This window comes from Podospora pseudoanserina, chromosome 2, assembly GCF_035222485.1.
Source record: "Podospora pseudoanserina strain CBS 124.78 chromosome 2, whole genome shotgun sequence".
In the NCBI taxonomy this organism is placed as follows: Eukaryota; Fungi; Ascomycota; class Sordariomycetes; order Sordariales; family Podosporaceae; genus Podospora; species Podospora pseudoanserina.
In genome coordinates, this window is record NC_085921.1 from 4,373,745 (window position 1) to 4,384,783 (window position 11,039).

Here is an 11,039-nt window from a genome sequence, read left to right on the forward strand (position 1 = left end):
GCAGCGCGGGGTAGGAGCCGGCCGATTGTTGTTGACTTGTTTGTTCTCCCCACAAAGAAGCAGCAAAAGTGGTGACGTAATTTTTGCATTGTCAGGTTGGAGTTGGCCAATTGTGGGTCATCTTGGCAGCAAAAGAGCCCCTCTTGCGTCACCGACAAGGACCCAAAGAAGCTTTTGGGCTGGCTATGGCTAATCCGCTAATCCGCTTTTGGGTTGCTCTAGAACGTCACTTGGAGATTTAGGGCAACCGTTGCAAAACACCCAGACTGGCAGGAGCAGTTAAGGAAGTGAAGTTTGTCTGAGAAGGCTGAAGTGACAGATTTTGAGGATATCGGCCTTCAAGATACAGTTCAGACCGTAAACATTCACAATCTTCCAACTGACAATTACCAAAATGTTTCCATAGTTCAATAACGATCTAGATGCATGACCCTGTAGACGTCAAACTGTTCAACAGTAGGACGAGTCCCCAATTGTGCTATACTATTCATGCTTCTGCTAGCAATTGGGTAATGCAGTTTCAAAGGACCTCACAAGCCCCACAGGCCTGAGCCACAATTGTGCACCTACCTTAAATGGAGAGGCCACAACGGCTGGTCAACTGGTAACTGACGTCATGGCCACCTGAACGCGCGGTTGTCGCGGAGGGGTGGGGTAGTTTGTCTGAACTTGCGTGTACTTGCCTCTTGATGGCTGCAAACGCAAGGCCATCCGATCCGTACTTGCCTGCAATAGCTAGACAAGGGCCGAATTAACACAGGGACAGCGGAATCATGTGAAGGAAGTAGCTACGTCATAAGAGCTTCTCCTCCGTCACACCCCTCTGATGCCTTCCAGGAGTCAGTCAAACCAGAGACTTGCAAGCGGGCCAGACCCCCCATCGATTGTGTATATAATCTCCCATCTTCCACCTCCCAGAGCTGTTCTTTTCTTCCATCATCAAACAACTCTAGCAGACAATCAACCACCACACTCTACAAACAACTTTCACAAACAAACAACTTTCACCACCTACAACTATCAAAATGGAGACCATCAAGAACGCCGGCAACTTCGTCGCTGACAAGGTCAACGCTGCCACCTCTGAGGCTTCCAAGACGACCAACAAGGAGGTCGCCAAGGACTCCAACGCTAGCGCCGGCACTCGGTAAGCAACTCTCCCTTCTCTCCTCATTACTTGGCATCCAATTAACACCCTCAACAGTCTCGACGCTGCTGGCAATGCCATCTCTGACAAGTTTGATGAGAAGAAGCATGAGGCCTCCGCTGAGACCAACAAGCAGAAGGCTACCCACTAAGTGCCTTTCACTATCTCAATAACCGCCTTCTGACACCTTCAACCGCTCATCATTGACGACATCGACCACTGCTTCTTTCGGGCTGGGAGAGACTTGATCACAATGGGTTGGTTTTGGACATCATGGGGTGATTGATGGGAGGACTTTTGGGGCATGGATTTCCGTTTCTTTAGGGGACAGTGGATTTCGGGAAGGAGGATTAGCATTTTAATACCCCCGACTACTAGCTCGGTAGCTTGATAGTCAACCTCGCTTCTTACCCATACTTTTCTGTGCCTTTTGTTGTGCTTGGTGATGTGACTTGTTCTGTGCCTTTCTGCCGACATCTTTCTTGCTGTGAATTTGCAAGAGTTACTGGTAAAATCCACTCTTTGAATCGAGAATGCTTCTATCGCATGATAGTCAAAAATTCAGAGAGTAGTATTCCTGCTTCCACAACGTTGATATCAGCCAATTCCAGAACATCTTGAGCTGTTCAGCATGAAGTCAAGTGGAGAAAGTTTGCCCCATATCCACTAGACAGATATACCCCTGGCGATGGTATCCAATGCCAACCCAGAATCCGGGGTCGGAGACAGCCGTAGTCAGGCTTGGCCCCAAGCAGGTGTGACATGGGGTATCACCCCCAAAAATTAATTTTACTCTTGAACGCGACGTGCAAACTCGCGGCGATTTTTCCCCCAGCTTCTTCATCACTTTGAAAGTCAATCGACCGGTCAAATATAGCGCCAAATCACAGCCATGGACTTCTCGACACGCTCGTCGCCATCGGGCGCCGAGCCCCTTACCTTTATAGAAATGATCGACCAGACGACCATCATCTCGCTGCTCTCGACACTCGCGATCCTGTTCACGGCGCTGGGGATTTCAAAACTGGTGTTGGACAAGCACACTCCGGGGAGGCTGAGGTTCCTGTTTGTCTGGCATGCGTTTGACGCGCTGATCCACTTCATATTGGAGGGGAGTTTTGTGTGGCACTGCCTGTGCAGCAGCACGTCGGTGAGGGAGGTGAAGGGGGATTACTTCCCGACGCCGTATTATTATTTGGGGCAGGACCAAAAGGGACGGGTTTGGGGCTCGCAGGCGGCTGTTGGGCAGGAGGGGTATCTGGGTGCTATGGCGCAGTTGTGGATGGTGTATGCCAAGGCTGATCGGAGGTGGGCGGGGGTTGATTTGGCGACATTGAGTATTGAGATTATTACGGTTGTTTTTGGGGGTGTGATGGCGGTGTTGGTTTGTTGGGATTTGGCGAGGAAGAATGTGGCTAGGGGGAACTTGGCTAGTGAGTATATTCTCGGGGGAGGTGGAGGTGAGGAAGGGAGGATTGCTAATGGGAGATACAGTGATCATTCTTGCGACGGCCGAATTGTATGGTGGGTATATGACTTTTATGCCGGAATGGTTGAGCGGGAGCGCCAACTTGGATACGAGCAACTTTATGTACAAGTGGATTTTCTTGGCCTTTTTCAATGTAAGTTGTTTGACGGCGATGTCGTGGGTGGGAGGTTGCTAACGGTTTGATAGGGCCTTTGGGTGGTTATCCCTCTGTATGCCATCTACGTGGCTGGAGCGGACATTTACGACGCTATCTGGGTCAGGTCTATTGTTGAGGAGCAGAAGAAGGACGAGTAAAGCGTGCGATGAGAAGGGCGGTGGTTCGTGGAGAACGATGATATACGTTGAGGGGTTGATACATCATTATCTAATGGCTGATATTTGATGCTGTGAAGAGTTGGGGGGTGCTGGTATATGGGTATAATGAAATTGCGAACTGTAGGTACGACATGGCTGTAGGAATGAACAAAATGCATATATTTGATGCTTTGGGCTTTGTTGAGGGAGCCCTGAACCAAGCCGGAAATCTCATGAGAACCTCGCTGCAAAACCAGGTTCGCCAGGCACATCATAACACATCATGATCATACAAGTCGATATCCTTGGCCAGCATCAATAGCTGGAGCGCATCAAAGCCAGCCAGCCCCATGTCAGCCACATGCATAGCGGATCCCACGTTGGTGACAGACGTGTGGCGTTGATGCTACAGACTAAACCGGAAAGTTGGGTGGCCCTCCGCAAAGCAGAGCCTGTAGCATACCCCCTTTTTCATTTCGGAATTCTAGACTTCCAGGTTCCTCTACCCACCAGACCGTAACCCATGACAATGGTGAGTCTAGAGCCGCTGGGAACTCGTGTTAAGCTTCATCCAGCCTGGCAAGCTCGGCATCCTGCTGACCCTGCTCGGTTCCTGTTGTACCTTATCGTCCTTCAAGAGAGTCTAGAATTGCGAGATAGCTACCGACCCGCGAAAAGCAAGGCGAATAAAGTTCCTAACCTCCGAGTCCGAGGGAGCTAGCAGGAGCAATACTTTGGTTGTCGACTTCTGCGAAGCTCCGTATTTCAATCTAGGTAGGGCTGGAGCAAGTTGTAAAGCTCGCCTGTTGGCATAGGGGCCACTAGCGAGCATCATTTTCAACGATCTTCCGACGGTGTCGATACGAGGCATGTCGCCTTATCTGCTTGCTACCTTCCCCGCAATGATGTTCGCAAGGCATGGCTGGCTTTCAAAGGAATCCATCGTGGGATCTCTTATCTCAGTTTTGGAAGCTATGGGGGAGGGGAAGAGGCCAAGTGAAGTCCCTTGTCGGGTGACACGAGGGTGATGGGATGACCGCAACCTGATACATGCTCTGCTTCAGGGGATGCGAGGGGTGGGTGACAACGGACGATGGTCGATGGAATCGAAAGAAGCTTTTATTGTGGGTGTTGAGGGGAGGAAACATAGGACAGATGGGACTGAGTGCATCGTTAAACCTTGATAGCTGGTGATGATCGATCGGGATCGATGTTGTGGTGGACTGATGCACTTTCATGACTGCCTTGAGGACTGAGGTCAGTAAGAAGGCTCATTGCAAATGACAAAACTAGTGATGACTGAGACTGAATTGATATTATGCTAGGGTCTGTGGGCATGAAAAGCAAAGCGGTCTATCTTTGGACAGGCTGTATTGATGGTGGGAGGCTATCCAGAGAACAGGCTGGATGGGCCGTGAAGATCTCTAAGCAGTGGAAGGAGTGTCGTTGACTTGCACAGATCGCTTGTCTCTCGGTTTGATCCGCAGCAGGGGTTGGCCCTGCCTTTCAGGGGTCTTGGCATGTCACTCAAGAGCTGCGGGTGGTGGAGCTTTGACCAGTTTGCGGCTCTTGCGGCGACTCCGGATGGACCAGGGGTCTCGCTAGTGCAGAAGACGAAACTGGGGGTTGTCACGAAACTGCCTCAACCCCACGTCGCGACAATGCCTCGCTGCACTCATCACAGCACAATTCGAGCTCTTTGCCCGCCCACAGCGAGAGAGTTGAGCTTGGGCCCCGAGTCGAATCAATGGCTTTCCTTTGCATCCCAGCACAGGGTGCTCGCTTTTGCCACGCCAAGGTTGCTATCACGACGAGCTCTGTAAGGCAAATTCTGGATAGCAGCTCAAGTTCAGGTTGAGTTCTTCTGCCCCTACCTCAAGATACCATAGCTAGAAACAGTTCTCTAGGCAATGACTGGTCCCAACATCTCGATAAACGACCGTCTCTGCGGCCTCTGGGGGAAGACAATGACACCCTGAGCAGGATGGGATGGCCTCCCGTCTGGCCATCAGCCACCTTCAAAGGCCAAGATCGCTTTCTGCCTGAGCGGCCGCACTTGAGTCGCCATCTCTCCTGGGGATTTGAAGATGCCCAGCCTACACCCCTGCTCGGTTGTATCCTGTCCGGGAGGGGACCGTCCCAAGCTCTCGTCAACGTGTGCCGTCTCTTCGACAACCTGACCGGGAGAGCACATGGTGCTCTGTCCCCATTTTCATGCACCGGTGTCTCCCCTTCAGCACCCTGCTTCTTCTGGAAGAGACCCGCGGTCTGCAAGTGTCTGTCTGCCGTTCTTTGCCTTGGTTGGATTGGCCCATTCATCAGCCCTGGTCCCTGTTTCTATTCCCAGTCGAGGGCAAGCAGCAAGTGCTGGGTGCTCAGGGACTGTTTCGTCTGGCCCGTGGTTGTGCTCAAGGTGTGCCCACCCCTGCCGAACAGAGGGGCTTACGAGAGTGGAATGCGGGATGGCAGGATACCATTACACTCTTGCTTCATCCATCTGTTTGTCTTGATTTGTTCCTCTTTCTCCCCCTTCGCTTCTTCACCACACATCGGCCGGCGCCGTGTTTACGACCTCGACGACGTGGATTAGATGACTTGACGACGGACGGATTCAAGGGCACTGCTACGGCATTCTCGCCATCGCCGACCTCGCGGATAGACAGACACCGACAGAGCCCAAATGTCGCCACTCGCGTTGGTAGATGAGGTGATTGCCTCGTGGTTGCAGTCGCGGGACGACACGGGGACGATGCCGCAGAACAACTTCAACAGGACAGGAACCAACACCTTCCAGACGGCTCGGAACCAAACCACCACACAGCAGATGTTCTTCAACGAACTACGATTCGCCGCTGCCAGATCCATTCGAACATCGACCATCATTTTAGCTTCTTTTAATATTATTGCTTCTTTTGCGACCGCCGTGGGGATCCTGGTTGATTCGTATTTCAGGGAAAGGCGGAACAACAGGTCATACAGGTTCAAGCGGAATGGCTTCAACTTTGTGCCCGAAGGCGAGATCTATCCGCTCATTTTATCAATTGGAATTTTCATTCAAAGCTTGGTCTTTGCCGGCGCTCAGTCGACTGGCCTCGACGGACTTTTTGGCACGGGATGCACTATGATGGCATTGGTCATGTTGCCTGGTGAGAAGAAACCTTGGTCTCAGACGAGTAGGTTGGAATTACGCTTGCTGACATTTACCAGCTGTGTTCCTGGCGCCTTTTATTCAGCTTGTCTTTGGTGTTGAGTTGACGTTGAGGGCACTTCGAAAGGAGTTGTTTGCCCCACGGGGGAAATGGAATGTGTCGATTTGCTCAGCACTTGTTGGGCTGTTTACACTTGCCATGTTTCTGGTTGCCGACTTTGACCAGTCTCCAAACTTTTGCTTAACCTCGCTCTTTTGGTTTGTTGCTCACTACTCGACGGCATGCTTTGGGCTTCTGACGGCCATTGCCTCGGTACTTATTATCTGCACTGTGGTGATCTTCATCAAGCTACACAGCAGCATTCAGATCGAGGTGACAGCTCGCGTGGCGGCCTCGAGGATGGTTTATTACCTGGCATTGGGAGCCATCTCGATTGTAAGTTAATCCATGTGATTTTGATCAGAACCAGCTGCTCACCTCTATCAGTGTTTCATGTTGCCATATTTCTACGTTTTGACCTTTCTGAACCGGCGAGGCCAGAACAACAATTCTCTCAATCTTTCAATGGTTGCTGCGGTGGTGGCAAACATATCCGGACTCATGAATGGCGGGCTTTACCTGTTCTTGAAGTCAAACACCATTTCGACCATTGGGCCTAGGGACAAAATCGGCGAGTACGAGAACCGCAGGGCCAGATACAAGATTGAGCGGCGCTATACCATGGACGACGCAGACTCGGAATTCGGATTCGATGAGGATTTCAAAAAATACAAGACGGCCGCTGATATTCGCAAGATGGATAGCGAAGAGACTCTGACGGCCTACGAGAAAGAGGAGATGGTGGATGCTAAGAGCATCCGCAGCGTGAGGCCACCTTCCACCATCTACGGTCGACGAGGCCCTGCGTCCATTCGCTCCTTCCGCTCCAACAGATTGATGTCTGCGGCATCCAACGTGTTCATGCCGAAAGCGCCAGAACGAGCCCGTGTTTCGAACGCAGCCGGTGGGCACATGAGAAAGCGCTCCAACTACTCATTATTTCCTAACAAGAACTCCGGCGCCAAGTCGTCACTCACCTTCCTTCCTGCCACGACATACTCACCCAATAACAACGACCACCTCAAACCACCACCCTCGATGGGTAACCTTGCCGCCTTCCGCCACCGCAGAGACTCGTCTCTTATCTCATCAGCGACGGTTCAGATCGGACTCAGATTCTCCTCTGTCGACGATATCCCACCAGTCGCCCAAACAGTCGTCACAGTTCAGGACCCTCATGTGTACAACTTGGAGTGCCCCAACGTGGTCAAGGAGCTTCAAGCCAAGGGCATCAATGTTCAGCTCAAGCGTCCCGTGGGCTTGGACTCGGGAGCCTCGACACCAACCGGCTCGACGAAAGAAGGGTCTCCTACAAGTCCGGGCCGAAGTCCAGTCAAGGATGCGAAGATGAAGACGCTGCCGCCTGTACCGAGACCCATGATTGACACCCAGTCTGTAACGCCGGCACCACCATCTCAGGAGATCACCCTGAGCCCCAGTGTCTACAGCCCACAAAGCCCCAGCAAGGCCAAACTCGTCCCTCCAGCTAAGCCGGCTACCAACCCACGGAGTCCCCCCATGGTACCACCACCACGACGAACAGGCGAGGCGACACCACCTCCTGTGGCGGATGGAAAGAATGCCTGGATATAGGACCAGTTACAAGAACAATAATGTGCGCGCGTGTGTGTCTTGTCAAGCATTTTCTGGTGTTGGAAGGTTAGCATAGGATGGTGTTGATGGATGGGTGTGTGCCATGCTATCATGATGGGTTCGGTGGGGGTGTACGAAGGTGGTGATGATGATGGTAATTTCTCTTTTCCACTCATTCATTCTAATCTTTTTAGAGAGATTTTCCAGGACGGGCATGGGGTGGTTGTCTTTTTTCTTTATTTATATATACCAACCACGCGGTTGACACCGTACTCTTTTTTTTTCTAACTTTATATACCATTGAAATGACATGACATGCCTTGAGGGTGTCTATCATTTACTTTTTATCTGTCTACGTTTTCCGTCTCTGTTTTCATTGCCGTGTTGTCTTTGGTCTTTTTTTCTTCTTTGCCTGGGGGACGGGGTCTATATTTCATGAAGGCGTCTCTAAGATGATGGGTGGCGTATGAGAGACGGCCTTTTGTGGGATACAATTATTGATACTGCACACAAGTTTAAGCACGTTCCTTTTAGTGGTAAGATGGGGGGAGGTGATGGGTGGGGAAAAGCAGGTCTTGGAGGCGAGTTGTGATGACTAGGAGGAGGGTTTGTTAGCAAGCATGTTGCCTTGGTGTGAGAGGGCTTGGGTGAGACGGTTATTGTAGGATTGAGAATAGGACAGGATGGATTATTCGGTCCATTGTCATCAGGTTAATACTTGACAGCATATCATTAGGCTTCAAGATTGTGTTACATGTCGCAGACTTGCTTCGAGAACTTTATTCTTTCACATTCTGTTTTGAACTAGTAAGGACGTGAAAGCTGCATTATTATTTATGTGTCCATCGACACAGGTTGAACTATCACAGTCATGTGTGGGACTCAATCTCAGTTACTAAAGAAACGAACTATCGTGTTATTAGGAGCCATATCTCGTTTCCCGGCTCGAGGCTCTCAATTCCTGAATACATGTCGAGACCTCGCTGTTTGTTATTTGTTTAGCGTCGAAGAGCCATTCCGGCAATTTAATTTGATGATTTTTAACGTAAGGATCCAGGTTTTGGAAAGATCTTCATATTGGGGCTCTTGTTGTGGCATCGGGTAATCTCAAACAGAGTAACCTTTCACTTCAAAGTTCGAGGCTTGTGCTGATTTGCCAATAGAAATATCAGTTCCAAGTGGATATCAGGCCCGTGGGCAACATCATTCTTGTCCACGCACATAATAGGTAGAGTTCTCCTTGACGACCGAATATCCATGATTGTTGTTGACCAGAAAAGGGGTCATGGAAGCCGGGCAACTCCACCAAGCGGCATCGACGCCCAGCAACAGTGGCTGGCTGTAAGTCGAAACTTCCCGTCATCCTCTCCCTGCATATGACCGCTTGCCCCAAATTCCATGCATTCTAAATACCCGTACCTATGCATCGGTGCTAACCCCAAACTGAGCCCTGGGCGGGTTCCAAGACGGTAAGAGATGCACTCCATCGAGAGATCATACGACAAAAGTCCTCCAGATCGAGCATTCCAAGACTTCGAAGCCAAATTGGGATAGAACCCGCTGCCCCAAGAAAGGGGGTCAACAGCCTTGTTTATATTTCCAAACCGCTCCTGCAGACTCCTGCATTGAACCAGGCGTCTGGCTCTATGTACTCGAGGTACTTGACGCCACGAGCCCAACTACATCGACCTTTCAACCGCTTTCTCTCCCTTTAACAGGCGCTCAAACGTGCTCTCTCAACGGCCTACAAGCACATTACCTTAGTCCAAACCAAGGTGCGTTTTCCAACAAGGCGGGTATGCACGCCGTTGTGGTGTCTCAAGCCCCCTAAGGCTCGCCTCCCATCGTGACTGGACAGCTCAGTCAAAGCCCAAAAACTTGACAACTGACTAGTTAAGGGGGTGGCTTTCCATCTGTCATCTCTATCCGCGCGCGCCCGATGACCCGGCCGCACGCCCGCGGACCAAGGCTTCTCCCAACCAACCAGTTGGGCAGGACGTTTAACGCCGCGAAAAGTCGGGTGGAAGGAGTGCCCCTGACTGCCAGTTATGAAGAGGAAACAACACGAAAATGGAAATCGCGTCCCCTTGCATATCGGGCGCGAGATTTACACACATAGCAACAAAAACAAGACAGCAGTGAAATTTTGACGCCTTCTTTTTGCCTGCCACCAACCTAGGTACTGAACAGACGGGACCGAGAAGTCACTGCAAGTATCAACACCGAACTGCTCCAAGTACCGGTCAAGCCTAGAATTGTGACCACCATCCAATGTAATGTGACCGGCAGTTCATCATGTCATGTCCTCTCAATGATGTGAATGATCCACGATGCAAAAAATGTGACAACCACACAGGAAGCCTTACAACCAACCCAACCCGGTAACTCCCCCTCCCGAACCAAAAAAACCAAGGCCTAGATCAAATAGACATCGACATCATCTCGTCGATCATGTTCCCAACTGCTCCTCTCCTCCTTCAACAAGGGTTACAACGTCGCACTCAAAAGCAAGCCACTCATTGCCGGCTCCCCCCGCGATCCCTTCCGTCTTCTGTGCCACACACCTACCCACCCACCCGCGATATATGAGAAATCCAGACCCTTTCTTCAATCTTGTTCAACTGATGGACAAAGCCGAGAAGGTAGACGAAATGGAATTTTTGATCGCCGACCACTGCAGTTGCAAATTTTTGCATTTTTCCCCTCATCGACAAGGCGGGCGGCTTGCAGCATGCGTTACCACCCACCCATCACCACCACCACCACATTTCCATTTTCCATTCTTCCCTTCCCACTCCCCTTGTCCCCCTCTTCTCCTCTCTACTCAGATCCTTGAGGAGGTAGATAGGCAGAGTAGGATTCAGATCAAGATAAGGCAACCAAATCGTGCCCATCTTTTCACCACGGAGTTTACCGCCTCTTCCTCGAAGTAGTGTAGGTAGGCACCTGTATCCCATCCTGTCTAGCCTTCCCAACCGCACGCCGAGAGAAGCGATCAAAAAGCAAAACGTGACAAAAAGCGGCGTTTTTTAAACGCCCTACCTTCCACGTCAAAAACAGGGGTCGCCAGTACGAAGGATCTCATCGGATTGGTCTGTTGCTTCACCCACCCCTCAAAAGTACCATCACCAAAATCTAGACCTTCTTTCCTACATCTGCCCGCGCATTGGGACGATTCCTGTCTCGTCTTAGCGGAGAGGCGGTGATGGCATGATTTATAAGTCCCAAAGTGCCGGGTCGGCCGCTAATGGTTTCTTGTCGGGAAACA

At 50.9% G+C, this 11,039-nt stretch overlaps 3 protein-coding genes across 3 annotated transcripts; all 3 read left to right on the top strand.

The window, feature by feature from the left end:
- The first annotated feature begins 236 nt into the window (after window positions 1–236).
- On the top strand, window positions 237–1,680 carry GRG1 (Glucose-repressible protein). Its single transcript, XM_062944896.1, has 2 exons — window positions 237–1,147; window positions 1,205–1,680. Exons 1-2 carry the CDS (start codon window positions 1,026–1,028, stop codon window positions 1,296–1,298), a joined length of 216 nt encoding a protein of 71 aa, XP_062803772.1. The 5' UTR covers window positions 237–1,025; the 3' UTR covers window positions 1,299–1,680.
- Window positions 1,681–1,791: 111 nt separating this feature from the next.
- On the top strand, window positions 1,792–3,183 carry QC764_211910 (uncharacterized protein). The gene is made up of 3 exons (XM_062944897.1): window positions 1,792–2,580; window positions 2,642–2,769; window positions 2,823–3,183. The coding sequence occupies exons 1-3, from the start codon at window positions 2,040–2,042 to the stop codon at window positions 2,928–2,930; spliced, it is 777 nt and encodes a 258-aa protein (XP_062803773.1). The 5' UTR covers window positions 1,792–2,039; the 3' UTR covers window positions 2,931–3,183.
- Window positions 3,184–4,560: 1,377 nt separating this feature from the next.
- On the top strand, window positions 4,561–8,582 carry QC764_211920 (uncharacterized protein). The gene is made up of 3 exons (XM_062944898.1): window positions 4,561–6,076; window positions 6,138–6,514; window positions 6,566–8,582. Exons 1-3 carry the CDS (start codon window positions 5,611–5,613, stop codon window positions 7,769–7,771), a joined length of 2,049 nt encoding a protein of 682 aa, XP_062803774.1. The 5' UTR covers window positions 4,561–5,610; the 3' UTR covers window positions 7,772–8,582.
- The last annotated feature ends 2,457 nt before the right edge of the window (window positions 8,583–11,039 follow it).

What these genes read in the sequence shown, in the direction of transcription:
- QC764_211920 (XM_062944898.1), top strand. Translation starts at nt 5,611, where the DNA reads ATGTCGCCACTCGCGTTGGTAGATGAGGTGATTGCCTCGTGGTTGCAG. An exon ending in GGCATTGGTCATGTTGCCTG is followed by an intron (nt 6,077 to 6,137) that starts GTGAGAAGAAAC and finishes GACATTTACCAG; the next exon opens with CTGTGTTCCTGGCGCCTTTT. An exon ending in CATTGGGAGCCATCTCGATT is followed by an intron (nt 6,515 to 6,565) that starts GTAAGTTAATCC and finishes CACCTCTATCAG; the next exon opens with TGTTTCATGTTGCCATATTT.
- QC764_211910 (XM_062944897.1), top strand. Translation starts at nt 2,040, where the DNA reads ATGGACTTCTCGACACGCTCGTCGCCATCGGGCGCCGAGCCCCTTACC. An exon ending in GGCTAGGGGGAACTTGGCTA is followed by an intron (nt 2,581 to 2,641) that starts GTGAGTATATTC and finishes TGGGAGATACAG; the next exon opens with TGATCATTCTTGCGACGGCC. An exon ending in TTTTCTTGGCCTTTTTCAAT is followed by an intron (nt 2,770 to 2,822) that starts GTAAGTTGTTTG and finishes ACGGTTTGATAG; the next exon opens with GGCCTTTGGGTGGTTATCCC.
- GRG1 (XM_062944896.1), top strand. Translation starts at nt 1,026, where the DNA reads ATGGAGACCATCAAGAACGCCGGCAACTTCGTCGCTGACAAGGTCAAC. An exon ending in AACGCTAGCGCCGGCACTCG is followed by an intron (nt 1,148 to 1,204) that starts GTAAGCAACTCT and finishes CACCCTCAACAG; the next exon opens with TCTCGACGCTGCTGGCAATG.